At 37.3% G+C, this 17,928-nt stretch overlaps 1 protein-coding gene across 1 annotated transcript; it reads left to right on the forward strand.

Moving 5' to 3' along the window:
- Window positions 1-314: 314 nt before the first annotated feature.
- Window positions 315-17,673, forward strand: igsf3l (immunoglobulin superfamily, member 3-like). The gene is made up of 9 exons (XM_048192727.1): window positions 315-706; window positions 6,267-6,635; window positions 9,509-9,925; window positions 10,299-10,703; window positions 10,971-11,354; window positions 11,502-11,876; window positions 13,834-14,217; window positions 14,609-14,995; window positions 15,711-17,673. Exons 1-9 carry the CDS (start codon window positions 601-603, stop codon window positions 15,920-15,922), a joined length of 3,039 nt encoding a protein of 1,012 aa, XP_048048684.1. The 5' UTR covers window positions 315-600; the 3' UTR covers window positions 15,923-17,673.
- The last annotated feature ends 255 nt before the right edge of the window (window positions 17,674-17,928 follow it).

The following is a 17,928-nucleotide window of genomic DNA, read 5'->3' on the forward strand; positions in this document are numbered from 1 at the left end:
TAAAGTGCAGATGAAGGGTAAAAAACGGCTCCACCATAGCAGTGTACAGTGAGAGATTTACGAGTATTTACAACTCATCACTTTTACCAATAATTGGAACATAATTTAAAATATATTTTGCTACAAATATTTTTTTATATATATCTATTAATCTGCCTAAACATTGCTATAATGCTTTACTATTTTACCATGTCATATTTCTGTCCTGTCCAGAGTGAAACCTGCATATAGATGTCACTTCCGAAACTTTGCCTCATGCAGTTGACAAACAGGTTTTATTCAATGGATTATATCGGCTGTGGCCTGGAAAGTGAGCCAGGGCCGCTCCCTTTTCAGTCACTAAAACACTTCTGATTGGCCACAGTGTTTAAGAGATCAACGACTATGTCTGTGATTGGCTACATTGCTCAGTGCTGCAGAAACACGTTGGACATTTGACGTTCTCCAGAGCGCAAACACACACAGACACCGGAGCGTGTGTCAAATCTGTCACACCAATATATTACAGCATAAACGAATTGAAGGTGCTCTTGCTTGTGTTTGAGTTATGCAGCACACCTGTAGACCCGGGCCTGACCTGGATTAACTTGTACTGAGAAGATGTGGGAGAAGGAGAAAGGATCCGTCAGATTAAGGATGGTGGACTTCTGGTACCGACTGTGGCACCTGCCGCTGTTTCTGTGTCTCTCAGGACTCCTGCAGTGGGGTAGGACTGAACACAATCTCATTATATTTTAAAAGTAGCATAGCCTAAATGGATCCTTTTATTTAAGTTTGGTCTGTGAGTATGTCATATCGCACATCAGCAGTAGGCACTGCGCGCCATGAGCGCTACTGACAGAAACGCGTTACCTGCGAATACTGACAGCGGTTATTTGTGTCCCACAGCGATGCCAATCATTCGTGAATTAACCATTCTTTGAGTCGGTACTTTCTTTTCATTGTTTTGGCTTAAAGGGTTTGGGAAAACGGTCTGGATTCAGTTTTCTGGTCATTCTTCCGGACCTCTTACTGAAACATCTGAATTGGTTTCTCAAAGAGTCAAACAAAGTGTCGATATAGTTAAAAACACAGAGAACACAGAGCGCTAGAAGAGATGGACATTCACCTACAAACAACTGAGGGCCTTTCCACCGAATGGGTGACATTTGCTTGGTGTAATTCTTCAAAATCAAACTTTATTTTTTTTTTTCATCTTTTTTTTTTTCATCACAGAATCTAATACTACACATATTTATCTATTCAAAATGTTTATTGGTAAATCTCAGGCAACTTCATTTATTTTTTACAAGGTTTCAAAGCAGAAGATGGATGCATGTTTTCTCAGCCCTGTTACCAAAACTCACGATGTGCCATTTAAAAAGCATGTTTAAAAGCATGTCCGTTAATTCCTTTGTATTCACCTCAAGAAAGTGTTTATTTTGAAGAAATGGTTTGTTATTTGTTCAAATAATTGATATTTGTGACAAAAAATCACTTTATATTAAGACAAGGTGTAGTTTAATAAAAACCACAAAACTATTTTTTTCATTTAAAAGAAGACAGAAGCTTCAATTTTATAATTTTTTTAAATAATTTAATTTATTTAACAGTTGTGTAAATGATGGATCAAACAAAACTAATAAAAACAGTGGTTTGACGTTTTTTTTTTTTTTTTTTTTTTTTTAGAAAAATAAATACATTTAGTTACAGGTATGAGCACTTTGTACCAGGAATGAACACTGGGTAACAGGACTGAGTGTGTATGTGTGAGAAATAGTGTGTGTACATGGCCGTGTGTGAGATAGATTTCTGTGTTAAAGGGATGTGCTGTGTGATAGTACTTCACAGTGAAGGAGGTGGAAAGAGAAAGAAGGAGAGAGAGGAAAGAGAGAGAGGGAGGGAAGGAAGGAAAGAAAAAAAAGGGGGGGGAAAGAGAGGGTTGCAGGTGTGATTCACTCCTTCTCTTGCAGCATGCCATGGGTGTGTGTTTCTGGCAACGGCATAGTAAAGGTTCTCTCCATCTTCTACAAAAGATAAGAAAGACAAAGACAAAAAGTTTGTCACTTCGTGGTGGACTGGCTCCCTGCAAGTGTGGCATTCACACTGTAAAAATAATCCTAAAAATCTACAATTTAAGTAATTTTAACTGTAAAACTCATGATATAGGTGAAGAGTATTATAGCAACAAAATATTCACACTATTAAATCAACAAAACTCACTCCTGTTACTTTTACTCACTCCTGTTATTTTTCATATGACTAACAGGACTGTTATGTATTGTCAAATACATGATAATTTAGGTAACAGGACAGTATGTTGAGATTGACCCTCTCATTCATAGTTACAATTTCATCAAATATACAGAAATTAAAACAAGAGGATTTACCTTTGGTCTTCTCCTGTTGAAAATGTGTCTTGTTGAATGTGAGGGTAACAGGACTGAGTGAAAACCTGGGGGCATGACTAAAATGTGTATTTTACATAACATATTATGGATTTCTTATGAAAGTTATTTTTGTTTAGCATAGATGGTATATGGAGTAATACAACAATGCAAAAAATACTATTTCTGAAAGATTTTAATGATTATATTTCATGATAAAGTGAATTTTTACATGTAACAAATGCTATTTTTTATTATTCTCAGTAGTTTTTAATAATGTTTAAAATGATATATTTTAAATTTGCAGTTAGATTAATGTTCAGGACACTTTGTTTAATGATAAAAAAATATTTTAGAGTTAATTTTCATGCAGAAATGGCACCCATTCGGTGGAATGGCACTTGAAACAAAGGGCAACGTTTTTGAGAGGTAACTTTGAGAAAAATTAGCTAGGTCCGTCCGCGCTGTTCTCCCGTTGCTGACATACGCACTAGATGAATGTCTTTGGCCATTTATTTCCTTTTGCTGTTTTGCTGTTCGGGGTTTAAATGTTTAAAACGTCTAGAGATGCATTGGTTTGGAACTTCTGCTAGGCGTTCCCTTGCTCAAGATCGTTTCATCTCAAGAGTATCAAATCTTATAGAATTGAAATACTTGTAGTCTAATACATGAATACTAGACATAGTAGACAATTAACTTCTCTTAGAGTTGATTTGTTAACATTAGCATATATTTATTTTTTTAATCTTTTTAGGGTTATCTTGTTTTTGAAAAAAAAAAAAAATGTTTTGCATACCCTCAAGATAAAGTCCTTCATGCAAGCGCCACATAGTGTTTTCTTTGTTCCATGATTGACAACATCAAGTTACTTGTAAAACTGTTTAATGTGCTCATCCTCATGTTGACCCAAAACCAATGTGGAATGCAAAATGTTAGCAAACATCCAAGATGAACGACATTCAATGAAAGACTTTCACAATTGTCAGGCTCCGAAACTGACAAAATAATACCATAAAAGTTACATACAAGTGGATTATTCAAGTGGTTAAAAATTGCAAGGGAATGGACAAAACATCTAACAAGCCTATGTCAAAATAGCATTTTCCATGTTACCTGTCATGTATGAATAAAAATGTGAAATGTAGATCTCCTTTAAATTGAATTTAAAAAAATTAATAAGATTAAAATGAATATACAATGCTATATCAGATATATGTACAATATATGTGTACAATAACAATTGCAGAAAAAAAAAACATTACTATGTCTGGAAATCCATGTCAATAGTAGGCTACATTGGGTTTAATTTATCGACATAGAACTCATGTTTAATGAGTAATACAATATACTGTTACTTCTGAGATTTTTTCATGTGAATAAATGCATAGATTTGTTTGTGTACCGTAATGGTCTTGTGATAGAACTTTTGTTAAGAATGTCAGCGGTTTTGGGTTATAATCCGTGCTTGTATAGTATTTTTTTTTTTTTTTTCATCAAAAACCGAATGTTCATCAGCATGAACCACAAGAGAACGCTGAATCTGCACCACTGATAGCAGCGGCAACAATCATTTAGCATCATTTAACAATCAATTAGCAGTGCTAAATCGCCTCTTATTTAACAAACAAACTAAATTATCGCTCTGCTAGTTAACTAAAGATGTTTTGTTTGTATTAGGTAGGCACATCCGTGCCGTGAGATGTCTCAAAAAGTGGTGGGGACAATATCGACCCTGGCAAAAAGTGGTGGATACATGTCCCACCCGTCCCACCCACAAATTACACGTATGGTAACAACAAACAACACACACACACACACACACACACCTATCCATACCAGTTAAACTCTGGTAATCTAACAATCTAATATTTAGCCGAATTACTCATAAATAAATATTAAACAAATAAAATAAAAAAATAAATTGGAATTAAAAACCTCACAGATATCACAGGTGTTCATGTAGCCTAGCTAACATGTAGCAATAAGAAAATAAATAATACTAAAAATATTAAACATACTTAAGTGAATTAAATAATGAATCACTTGGCCTAGCCTGCTATGGAGGAAGAGAATATTACTGATCGACTGCTGTGAACTTAATTTGTCGACTCCTTTCTTTTTATGTGGCAAATCGCGGGACCCGTGCTCTATTTTTTTGACCGCCCACTGCCGTGGGATTTGCATTGGGTTTCATGGGAGGAGTATATTGTCACTTTCAACTGTCAGTAAGATTGACCCAGCCACTAACCCAACAGCTGGGTAACAGACCCACATGCAACAGGCATAAGCCAGCATTTGGGGAGTGGTGGACATACTACAACATCAAAACTAAGTCTTTAACAGACCGTTTAGTTGTAGTTATGTGCATCATGTCACAGAAAACTGGCCTGCCTGCTGAAAAATCCAGCATTGCAGCATAAGATATGTTTTGCATGCTGGGACTAGCATTGGATGCTGGTTACTTGTTTGCTGGTGGACCAGCATATGTTGTATTTGGGTGCTGTATGATCCTAGCAAGATCACAACAAAACTTGTGTATGTGTTACATATCATGTTTCTTAGTATGTTCATAGTTAAATTGTTCATATATTAAATTATTATTTAATAGAGCAAAAGCATGTTGAAGGTTATCTTTATTGGTAAATGATCCTGAGTGTTGAACAAATACTGTTCAGTTTTTATATGGTCCCAATCTATAAAGACTAAAAGTGACACTAAAGCAGGGTTGCGGTTTGTGAAATAAAGTAGATTCACTCTACAAGCAGAATAACTGAAGATAAAATGAACAACAAGAACGAAAAACGAGAAGAATCGAGCAGACAGCAGAACAACTACAGCTGATTCACAGCCTCATAGCCTTAGATGAAATCAACCACAAATAAAATCAATGATGTTTCACTAGAGGATGTTTAAGCATCATCATCAACATGTTCATTTATCATAAACTAGTTTAGCTTTATTTACTTAATATGGTACATGTATAAGTTGTTGAAGTGTGTTTGAAGTTTGTTCCCTTTAGTTGGGCCTGTCTTTTGACTTCACTTGAACAATTAGTCTAATTTTCTTTCAGAAATTGTTGAAAATGCATGCTATTACTATTGACTACAACATTTCATGCTCCTGCAATGGCACAACTTTTTCTATACTTTTTGTAATCAGTGACTGACAGCTGGATCTCCACATACAAGTCCCCAAATTACCATTAAAATCTTTAAAAATAGGAACTGCTGATGAGTATGCTGTTATTTGGCATTTTTAATTTGTTTTCATATCTCTAAATGCTTTGTTTTGCAATATACACAATTTTTGTAGCTCTTTGAAATAGGAGACAAATCCTTTGATTCTTTGAAACATTTCACCAGTTGGAATTTTTACTTCATTCAAAATTTCAGATGACATTGATAAATAATATAATCATTACCAAAAACAATTAGCTCCCTCTGTTGAAAGTCGAAAAATTTAATTGTTTTACAAAGTTTTATATTACAATAAATCATATGTTTTGTCAGTCATATGTTAAATCTTTTTTTTTCCCTTTACATCATTAATGTGTTAAATATAGAAATAAGCAACCAAAAACAATGCTTGGTCCAAAGCACTGCTTGCATATAGGCAGATGGTCTACTCACAAACAAACCCCGCAAGACCATGCTGCTGAACCAGCTTCACCAGCCCCATTTTGCTTGAGAACAGCATGACTATGCTGGTCCATCAGCTGAACCAGGACTATACCAGTACTATACCAGCCTGGAATTCATGCTGGTTTATGTTTTCAGCAGGGCCGTCAATCATCTTGCCACAGTTATTGTCACTCCACATTTCAGTTTATTTAATTTATGCAAGACAAGTTAATAAGTTTTCCTAACAATTGGCTAATGTCTAATGTCACTCTTCACACAGATCTGTGCTGCGGTCAGCGTCTGGTCCAGATCCAGGAAGGTCCTCTGTATCGAGTGCAAGGATATCCCATCTCCATATCCTGTAATGTTAGTGGGTTTAAAGGCCCGTCTTCACAGGATTTTGAATTTATGGTCAGGAAATCAAACGTGGAAATAAATATGATCAGTACTAGAGAGCAAAACTTTGCCTACACATTGTTCTCCAGTAGGGTAAGGGAAAACGATATTGAGATTGAGAGGCTGTCAGGATCTTCAGTTCTCTTGAGGATAAAAAAATTGCTGGAAGAAGATGCGGGTGAATTATTCTGTCACACCCCAAACACAGATGGTGGATATTTAGGAAGTTATGAAGCGGCAACAACACTTAACGGTAAGATATTTATCTGGATTGTTTTGGTGATTAATCAGATGATTTGTCCATTTTGAGGTTATTGGCATGTCATTGGCAGATATACAGTGGTGTGAAAAAGTGATTTTTTATTTTAAACTTAAGTTTTATGTAATTGAATTACATTCAAATTTTCTATCCATTTGGATTACATAATTTTTACATAAACAAACTAATAAACTTAATGTGATTCATATTTGTAAGTCATATGTAAATGAAATATGTATGCAGAAAATGCCCAGGTTATATAACACTGCTTAGTGTTCATGTGTTTGTGCACTACTGAGTTAAAGTACCATTGAAGCAGTATCAGAGTTAATGAGATAATTAAGTGATGATTGAACATTAATGATGAACACCTGCTGTTAACAAGAAATGCTGAAGGAAAGAGAAACAGCTGACTTCAGTTACAGCCTTCAATGAAATCAATTGAAGATAAAGACATTAAATCTTTCACAATCTGATTAAACTACTCCACAATCTCTCAAAACATTACCAGCTTCAATCATTACTAATTAGATTGACTTTATTTCTGTCATACGTCTACATAAGTTTTAATTATCAGAGGTTCAGATGCTGATGATTTATTGAGATTCATTTTAAGTTGCCATATTTGAGGTCAGTGTTGGCTTTAATTGGGCTCTTGATTTTATTACACCAGTTGTTCTTTGGTTTGTTTATGAAACACATTTTTTATGGCATAAATGTCAAGAGAACGTGTGATCAGGTGTGATGGTGAAAGTTGTCATTTAGTGACCTGGTTTATTGATCTAATTCAGAGTTTGGTCTCTGATGTAATGGGTGTTGCATTATTAGCTTCACTATAGTGGAAATGAGATTCTACAACATGAGATCCAGCAGTGTTGTGACGAGCAGATAACATGAAGAATTTTAAAACCAGTTTGTGCACAAAAAAAATTTTGGTCTACTGCATCATTCTGACTCATACAGACATCACAACAACGGTAAAAGTAAAAAAAAAAAAAAAAAAAAAGCTTCATGCTGCAATGCATGCTGGGTATCAACTTAGTACAAACTTCATCCATGGCTCCCAGCATGCATTGCAACATTAAGCTTTTTTATTTATTTATTTTTTTACTTTTACCGTTGTTGTGATTTATACGTTGATTCTTGATGTCTGTATGAGTCAGAATGATGCAGTAGACTAAAATTTTTTTTGTGCACAAACTGGTTTTAAAATTCTTCATGTTATCTGCTCGTCACAACACTGCTGGATCTCATGTTGTAGAATCACATTTCCACTATAGTGAAGCTAATAATACAACACCCATTTGAAGATTAGACTGAAATATTTTTTTGAGTGTGTGGAGGAATTTTGGCCCACTTATCTTTGCAGAATTGTTGTAATTCAGCCACATTGGAGGGTTTTTGAGCATGAACCGCCTTTTTAAGGTCATGCCGCAGCATCTCAATAGGATTGAGGTCAGGACTTTGACTAGGCCACTGCAAAGTCTTCATTTTGTTTTTATTCAGCCATTCAGAGATGGACTTGCTGGTGTGTTTTGGATCATTGTCCTGCTGCAGAACCCAAACTCGCTTCAGCTTGAGGTCACAAACAGATGGTCGGACATTGTCCTTACGGATTTTTTGGTAGACAACAGAATTCATGGTACCATTTATCACAGCAAGTCTTCCAGGTCCTGAAGTAGCAAAACAGCCCCAGACCATCACACTTCCACCACCATATTATACTGTTGGTATGATGTTCTTTTTATGAAATGCTGTGTTACTTTTACACCAGACGTAATAGGACACACACCTTCCAAAAATGTCAACTATTTGAACTATTCAACTATTAAATTTTCTGTTGGCTGTCTTTTCTGTATTTTCCCAAAAGTCTTGGGGATCATCAAGTTGTTTTCTGGCAAAACCGAGACGTTTATGTTCTTTTTGATCAGCAGCGGTTTTGCTTGAAACTCTGCCAAGCAGGCGATTTTTGCCCAGTCTCTTTCTCATGGTGGAGTCATAAACACTGACCTTAACTGAGGCAAGTGAGGACTGCAGTTCTTTGGATGTTGTTGTGGGGTCTTTTGTGACCTCTTGGATGAGATGACACTGCGCTCTTGGGGTAATTTTGGTCGGCCGGCCACTCCTGGATAGGTTCACCACTGTTCCATGTTTTCACCATTTGTGGATAATGGCTCTCACTGTGGTTCGCTGGAGTCCCAAAGCTTTAGAAATGGCTTTATAACCTTTTCCAGACTGATAGATCTCAATTACTTTCTTTCTCATTTGTTCCTGAATTTCTTTGGATCTCAACATGATGTGTAGCTTTTGAGGATCTTTTGGTCTACTTCACTTTATCAGGCAGGTCCTATTTAAGTGATTTCTTGATTGCGAACTGGTGTGGCAGTAATCAGGCCTGGGTGTGGCTAGAGTAACTGAACGCAGGTGTGCTAAACCACAGTTAAGTTATGTTTTAACAGGGGGGCAAGCACTTTTTTCACACAGGGCCATGTGGGTTTGGATTTTGTTTTCCCTTCATAATAAAAACCTTCATTTAAAAACTGCATGCTATGTTTAATTGTGTTATCTTTGATTTAATATTTAAATTTGTTTGATGATCTGAAACATTAAAGTGTGACTAACAAGCAAAAAAAAAAATCAGGAAGGGAGCAAGTACTTATTCACATCATTGTATAACTACAGAAATCCATCTGTTAGCATCCATTGACATTTCCATTTGTTCCAACTGAAGTTGATCAGCCAAAAGCTGAAATTGTATATCAGCCGCCATCAGTTACTCTAGTCTCTAGATATTGGTATTGGCATTAAAAGACACATATTGGTCAACCACTCATTGTAACTAATGTTTTCAATGCAAAAATCCACAGTGATTAAGGACACCCTGGTGGCATCATACTCTGGCTCTCCCTCCCAGAGCTTGTCTGAAGGTGATCCTCTTCAGCTTGAGTGTCAGGTCTCCAGCCAAACTTATCAGCACACCCATCTGTCGGTCACCTGGTTTGTCCACAGTGAAGAGGATGAGAATCCCCGACCAATCATCACTCTGAACAGAGATCTGACTGTAAAGACAGGGGCTGGATTTGAGGATCGCTACCATGCAGGTGTTATCAGCATGGATAAGGTGGAGGACACAACCTACAGACTGAAGATGTCTCAACTGCAGGAGTCAGACCAGGGGAAGTTCTACTGCAAAGCCATTGAGTGGATCCAAGACCCAGACCGTTCCTGGACACAGATCGCCCACAAAACCAGCTCAGCATGTAACGTGGAGGTCAAACGAATTGGTGAGATTTATATTTTGTCATTTAAACCTAAAATTCTCAACTGGTTTTGCTTCAGGACCCAGACTTTACACCTAGTGACCCAACAGAGTTTAAAGTATAAAATCTACACATTTTTCTAAATGTCTCCTTAATTTCAATAGTTTTATGCTCTCTGCTGTCAATAATTTACAGTACAAAAAAAAATTTTTTCTGTTTTTAAGTGAACCTGTATTTAATGTATTCTGAGTCAACATTTTCTATTACCTAGAGGACCACTGATATTAAGTATATAAGTTAGATCTGGTGTAATGACTGTGTTGGTACGACTGCAGTCATAAAACAGGAAATTGTGTAAGAGAACCTTGTACATCTCATGCTATTTCTTGTGTTTCAGAAGTGGGCCCTGATGTAGATTCATTCACTGTCTATATGAAGGCCTTGAAGGGGCCACTACTGGTGGGAGATGCACTGGATATCCACTGCAGTGTGAAGGCACAGAATCTTCCTGGTCATTTATTTTCAGTGATTTGGCTGAAGAACCAGAAGAATGTGGCTCAGATTGGATCTTCTGGGATACTCACTGTGTTTGACAGTTACAAAGAGAGAGAGAATGCAGCGGAGATGAGAGCAGTGAAAATCAGTCACACGGACTACCTGCTGACCATCCGTTCGGCTACGACTGAAGACCAGGGCCAATACCAGTGTGAAGTGTGGCAGGAACACATGAATGATGATGGCACCTTCAGAAAAATACAAAAACAACTGTCCAGTCCAGAGACTGTGAGCATCACGGCCAAAGGTAAATAATGCTACAGTATTTCTCCTCTACAGTCAAGTGGACTTTATTGTGTTGTTGTGCAGTTGCTGAGGTGTTCTGGTATAAAAGATAAAGAAAATTGTACATTTAATTTTTATAAAGGAAAAAAACAATTATTACATTTTTAAAGAACATCTACCATGTAATGAGAAATATATTTATTATTTATAACAAATATGAAAATACACAGGTAAAAATAAAACAATTATATGTTATTGAAATTGCCTGTTTATTTGCCTGTCTGGTCAGAGAGTGATCTGACGGTGGTCATGGTGATGAAGGATGAGATGACTGAGGGAGATACACTACAGGTCACCTGCTCGGTGTCGGGATTCAAAGGTCCTTTATCAGTGTCATGGCAACACAAGAAAGACTCAGGGGATTCCTTCAGTGATGTCATTAGTCTGACCCATGAGGGAGTAATGAAAGATATTGGGACAAGGTATCAGAGCAGACATGTTCAAACACTCCATTCTCCAGCTGGAAACTTGACCCTGGAGATTGGTGCATCTACAACATCTGACAGTGGCGAATACAGGTGCATTGTGTCTGAATGGGCCGTACAGAGCAATGGCGAGATGACGAAAGCCAACACCCAGTCTCAGCAAAAAGCCATTTCAGTTAATTCTGTTGGTAAGACTGCTATATATTCACACATTATTCCCAGGATCAAGGAAACTGTCTAGATATGCTGACATCAATTCTTTGTCATTACCTATATTTCTACTGCATGATACTGATACCAGAGTATGAATAATCACTGTAGATGTTTCTTTTCAGAATCTCAAATGACGGTGACCTTGAAAAGTCGGACAACAAATGTGCCTATAAATTCTTCAGTAGAATTACTATGTACAGTCAAAGGACCTAAAGTGCCTTTGGGTGTACGCTGGATGTTTCGGCTCCCCAATTCAACTGTACAAAGGAATATTTTATCCATACGCCACACTGGAGAAATCTCCTGGGGAGCAGATCAGAGAAACTATCAGCTATCCGTTCAGATACAGCCGTCAGCAACAGTTTTTTTGCTCATAGTGCCACGAGCCAGCAAGCAACAAGAAGGACAGTACCAGTGCCAAGCTGATGCCTATCAAAAGGATGTACAGAAAGCCATGAAGAACTCCAACCCATTGGCTGTGACAGTACGAAAACCTGGTAAATACAGATGTTAATTAAAAAAATATTTTGTTTTAGTGTACGTTTGCCAATTTTCATGCAACTTTGTATTGTTACAATATCAGTAGTATATGTAAATGAACAAAATCTACTCTTTCTGTCTACTCTTTTACCATGGCCGATAAATTCCTGTTTATTTGTCAGCAAAGGTCCACCAGATGAATCAAAATGCATAATTCAGTGGACTTTTGACAGGTCAAGGGCTTTTTTGAAAACTACAGAATGTATATCCGCATTTTTGTATTCCCATCCACAGATAGTCACATTAAAAGAGGGTTACTAACAAAACCGTTATTGTAAGAGTTTGTTTGTGGCTGAAAATTGTATAGTACTTCGTTTACACTAGGAGTGTCTAATCCTGCTCCTTGAGGCCCACTGTCCTGCAGAGTTTAGCCCCAACCCTAGTCAAACACCCCTGAACCAGTTAGTCATGGTCTTACTAGGCATACTAGTAAGTTCCATGCAGTTGTGTTGAGGAAAATTGGAGCTAAACAGTGGATCTTCAGGAGCAGGTGTGGACACCCCTGTTGCACTCTTTAAACAGCATTATGGTATAATGGAACACTATGTCAACAGCTTTCTTATCTATATGCAAAAGCGTTTCGCGTTGGGTGGAACTGACAGAACAGCAGCTCCTTTTAGTTTTTTCCCCTCCGCATGGCCTAAAACATAGTCATCCAGCCTAAAACATAATCGTCCAGTGTGAAATGTTTACTACACTGAGGTTTTTCCAATTTTCTGTTGTGGTATTTCCTCCGTATTTATGATTTTTTACAGCCTTTTAAAAGGGAAGACATCAGCTCTTTTTTTCTAGACAACAGGTTTTCTCTAGTCAGATAGCACAGATTTCATTATTTTCTTCATCTTTCTACTGCCTTTCTTGGCAGCCAAGTTTTATTGAAAGTCCACTTTGCCAGTGGTGAATTACCGCTTTTAGAAGATATAGTCTGTCAAATGTTTGGACATACTCTTGTCTTTATACTCTCTATACTCCCTACCCCAACCCTTTCCCTGACCCTATCCATATCCCATAAATCCCATATTTTATTAAAATGTAACTACACAAATGGGTACTAAGTAATATTAATTAACATGTAGCCTACTTACTATGATTTAGGTAAAATAAAGCCTTGCCCCCAACCTCAATAGCAGCAAATGCAAATCTATCAAATTTACCAAAAAAACAAGTATGTGTCAGGTGTGGGTGCCAAGAATGCGCACGATGAAGGAGTAAGAGCAAAAACATAAAACTCAGGAGGTAGCTGTAGAATAGCGAACACAACCATATTATCTTAGCAAGAACAAACAAAGAACTGAGGAAACTTGGGGCTAAAATACACAGGGAGAGTAATCAAGGTAAAACAAAAAACAGAACAGGTGTTATAAGTTAACACCTGTTCCGTTTTTCAGAGGTGGAAGTAACGAATTGCAACTTCTCACATTACTGTAATTAAGTAGTTTGGGGGGGGTGACACACACCTAGGAGACTAACTGGGGAACTAACTAGAACACAGAAACTAAACAAAACAGTGACAGTGAACACAATAAGCACATTATACCAAATGCTTAATTTTGTATTGAAAGTGCATACAGTTACAGACACCTAAAATGGAGTGGAACTTTCATTTGTATTATTTGTATTGACTTGTATTTATTTGTATTTAAGTAAACTAAATGAAATGCCTTTAAAAATAGATGCAATAGATGTAAATTAAATGACAGAACATTTGTAAATGTCCTTTCCCAGAGCTCTTGTACTTCCTTGAACACTTTCCTTTATTCATTTAGAACATATTCCTATTTTCTTTTTGCACATGCTGTGCAAAATATTGCCTACTGTTTTTTTTTTTTTTTTTTTTTTTTTATAAAGATTCAGCAGTTTGTTGAAAATCTTGGTTTTTCTCTCTTCTCCTCACTTTGTAATGTTTACCAACAGAGAGCAAGTTGAGCCTGTCCAAACTCAAGTCTCGTCTGGAAACCACCGCCAACACTGATGCTATGATTGAATGCTCAGTCCTGACGACAACCACAGATACATCTCGTTTCATGATAACATGGATGATTGGGACCCAGATGCTCTTAACTATGGACCTAGATGCTGTTGTCAAGTTTGGCCCCGCAGCTGGACCAGAGGAGGACCAGAGAATCCGCATGGAAGTAAGACAGAAACAGACATTCCAGTTGACTGTCCGTCAGGTCAGAACATCTGACAGTGGACAGTATCGTTGTGAGGTGGACGAGTGGCTTCAGGATCCTCTTGGTGACTGGTATTCCCTAAAGAAACTGTCTGATTCCACAGAGCTTGTTGTCAGAGAGAAAGGTAATAAAACACACATTTACTTCATTGCAATGGCTTTTTCACTGAATTTGCACGGAACCATCAGTGGGACATAAGCATATTGTACAAAAATGTATGAATGAGATTATACAAATTCATATGATTCACCAAATTCACCAAAACAAAATAGTTAGGAATTGCCTTGAAAGTGAGTTGGATTCAGGACAGTTGTTACAATGTAGGCATTTTTAACTTCATGTCTTCAAAAATATCAAAATGTCTTATAATTTCAGAAATTTAAACATCATAGAAGAGATTTATTCAAATCATTGCACATATGGATTTATGTAAATTATGTATTTTTTAATAAATTAAGAAATTCAGATGAAAAGTAATCTTGTTTGATCTGTGATGTTGTGTTTCATTTAAACAGAAAGTAAACTGAGTGTTAAGAAGGAGAACAAAATGCTCAACATTACCAATCTTCAGGCTGAGTTCACCGTTGACTGTGTCATTGACTCACAGTCCAGTGATAATTCTGCCTTTGAGGTCACCTGGTTCAAGGTTCAGGAGGAAGGAAGACCAGTCGCTATATTCACTGCCAAGCGTGATGGTACCCTACACAGCGCAATTAATGATAAATATGTGGTGTTTGGACGACCACTTGCCACACACTACAAACTGACTGTGCCACAGATCAACCCCACTGATGTGGGGCAATACTACTGTCAGGTAGTGGAGTGGCTTCCAACTGCTGACAACTGGAGGAAATTTGCTTCGGATAAATCTGGAGAGCTCTCTGTCCATGTTCACACTGAAGGTAACTATATATAAACTAACATGTCTTTTTGATCATTTCTACTAATATTTAGTCACTGAATTAGCCTGCTCATATCTCTTCAACCACATAGTGACCATGTTTTCACCAAGTTGGACATGTTCCTGGAACAACATCCCTATCAGCCAATAGGATTTTAGGGTTAGGGGTAATGTTAAGATCAGGCTTGTACACCATTTAAATCTACCAATAATTTCCCTCTAATTTTTGGAGTAGGTTTTAGTTAGATTAAATATGTCCTTCTTGTGCCTCCTGCACTAGTAAAACTGGTGTTATAATATAATGTAATATCTGTAATCATATTTTGATTGAAAAGAAAAGAAAAGAAAAGAAAAGAAAAGAAAAGAAATACAATTGAAACTGAAATTGCTACTGGCTACTTTTAAATGGCCATCATTGTGGAAACAGAATTTTTGGCCACATAATATCTGCACAATGCTAACCAACCAAACCTTGACCCCCATGGCTGGATATTGGGTGGTTTTCTGTTTGTCTAAAGGGATGGGCTTCTACCTGACATTTTTGTTTCAGTGATATCTGTCATGTAGTAAGGACATTTTAAGTGTATTCAAAAGTAAAGAAAAACAGCACATTCAACCATATATCTAATGTATATACAAAACAGAAAATCTTTATCTTTTCCAAAAAAAAACAAACAAAAACAAAACAACAATTTAACATCTGATTTGTTTTTCAGGTGATTCCAAAAAATTGATAGACCTGTTTGGACTAACACTGGGAATCACTATTCCTCTGATTTGTTTTCTGGTATTGGTCATAATATTGTTGTTGGGAAGGAAGCACAAGAGGAATTCTGATCTGAAGAAAAAGAAAGCCTGTCTGTGGTCTGAAAACCACCCCCTTAACTCTGTGCCGAAGGTGACTTCTTCTGCAAGGCACCATTCCTAACCTGTCTTCCAGTTACAGTATCAATCAGACGGGCCTGTGACATAAACAAAGTATTGTTATTGTCACGATCTATGTGTTTTTCATGGACTTTTAATTTGTAGATTATTCTTTCCTGTTTCCTTTGTTTCTGCTTTTTTTGGTTATCATGGTTACTCATTGTTCATGGATTACACACACCTGTTCTCAGTGTATATTTCATGCCTGCAGCTCTGTCACTGTTTGTCTGTTGTTTTCTGTGCTTGTGAATACCATTGCATTGCCTTCATGTTTGGACCTGTTTTGGAGTTTTGTTAGATAAAGTACACTGCATTTTAGATTCACTTCACTTCACCTCACCTCATCTTCATCCTCCGCCCAGCTATGACAGAACACCAGACTGAAGAAAGGATTTATTATAAAATGGATCTAGCAGTGGTACAGATCCTCCTACTCTCACAAGAGGATTGCTCCCTTGAGGAGCACACAGAGAGCTTTATTCCAAACAAAGGCTCACCTGCTCAGAGATGATCCTCAAGGTACATTCATTGAATATGTGGACTGGGAACTTCGTCGATGTGGATCCGCAATACTATCAGTAAGTGGGAGGAAGATCTCATCGCTCCGACAGTTCACTCCATCCACACTTCTGAAACCATCCAGTCCTTTCTCGAGTCCACTCCCTCCACAGAATTAGAGATGACACTCACAATAGCCCCAGTGCCAGAGACAATGCCCGCAACAGAGCCAGAGCCTGCAACCTCATTCGTCCCTGAAACAAAGCCTGCCGTCCAGTCTGACTAGGTGTGTGAGCTGGTTTATACCTGTGTCAGTGGGAGTACTAGTGGAGCTGGATGATGAAGCACTTCCTGCTCTGCTGGTTCTGCCCAACTCTAAGTCTTTGTCGCCACCGTCGTTCTTTCTGCTCCACCAGGCTCCCTCGTACCTCTGGCTCCACCTTCCCTCCAGCTGCGCCTCAGTCCTCCCACACTGGCTTCCCACACTTACATTTAAGTAACACATTTCAATTTAGCAATAATGAACTGTCCTATAAATGTTATTTCTTATGTTCAACTTGTGTTATATAGGCTTATATTTCAGGCTGGACAAGCCAATGTGCATGTGCAGACCTAAGTGTGCATCTGAGGGGACTGACTGTTTCTACAGCATATAGACAATTTTACAAGGGTGAAAACAAGGCTGTCAGAGAGAGACTTAGTCTTTACAATGGCATGCACACTATGAAGGTATAGATCAGATGTTATTTTCAGTACCCACAACTTTCAAAACTTTTTTTATATGACTTTTGTCAACTGAACAATCCAATAGTCAAAAAATAAATATGGTGCTACCCTGAGCTGTCTTTGAAAGACTTTTCTCTAAACGCATTAAGAGAAAATCATGTTATGTGTGTACATTCGGCATGGATGAGTAGATTACAATGATATGTTAGTTTTATGTTTGTGAATTATTATTTTTTTTTAATTTTTTTTTTTTACTTTGCTTTAAAATGTACACACATGCATGTTTACATTTTTAAACATTTGAGACTTTGAGAAACATAACTTTAGAAATATAACTTGTCTGATCTGTAACCACAAATGGATGGCCTTTGTAATGTCATAATTGCAAATTCATTATTCTAGAAATTTCCCCCATAATGCAAATATATTTGAGACCGTGTCTGATATAGGGCCTAAGCCTTCACCAGCATCACCATGGAAACCTTCCTTCATATTTGCACACCATGTAAATAAATTTGCACTCTGACTTTGGCTGTGTAATGTTGTTGTGGTTTTCATGTTCATGAATGTTTGTTTATTTCATTTCTTCCATATTGTGATGTGCATTTGAGTGAAACAAAGTATTAAAAAAGAAATGAAATGTAGGGTGTGGACTTGGATCTGTCTATCAGCTGTTGATTGACAAGTTTGCAGTTGATTGTAAGAAAGGAGGGTGGGTTTAAACAGACTAAATGTTTGGAAAAATCCAACATACATCACCAGAGTATCTGGTGTCATTTTTACTGG

Source organism: Megalobrama amblycephala, linkage group LG6 (genome assembly GCF_018812025.1).
Source record: "Megalobrama amblycephala isolate DHTTF-2021 linkage group LG6, ASM1881202v1, whole genome shotgun sequence".
NCBI lineage: Eukaryota > Metazoa > Chordata > Actinopteri > Cypriniformes > Xenocyprididae > Megalobrama > Megalobrama amblycephala.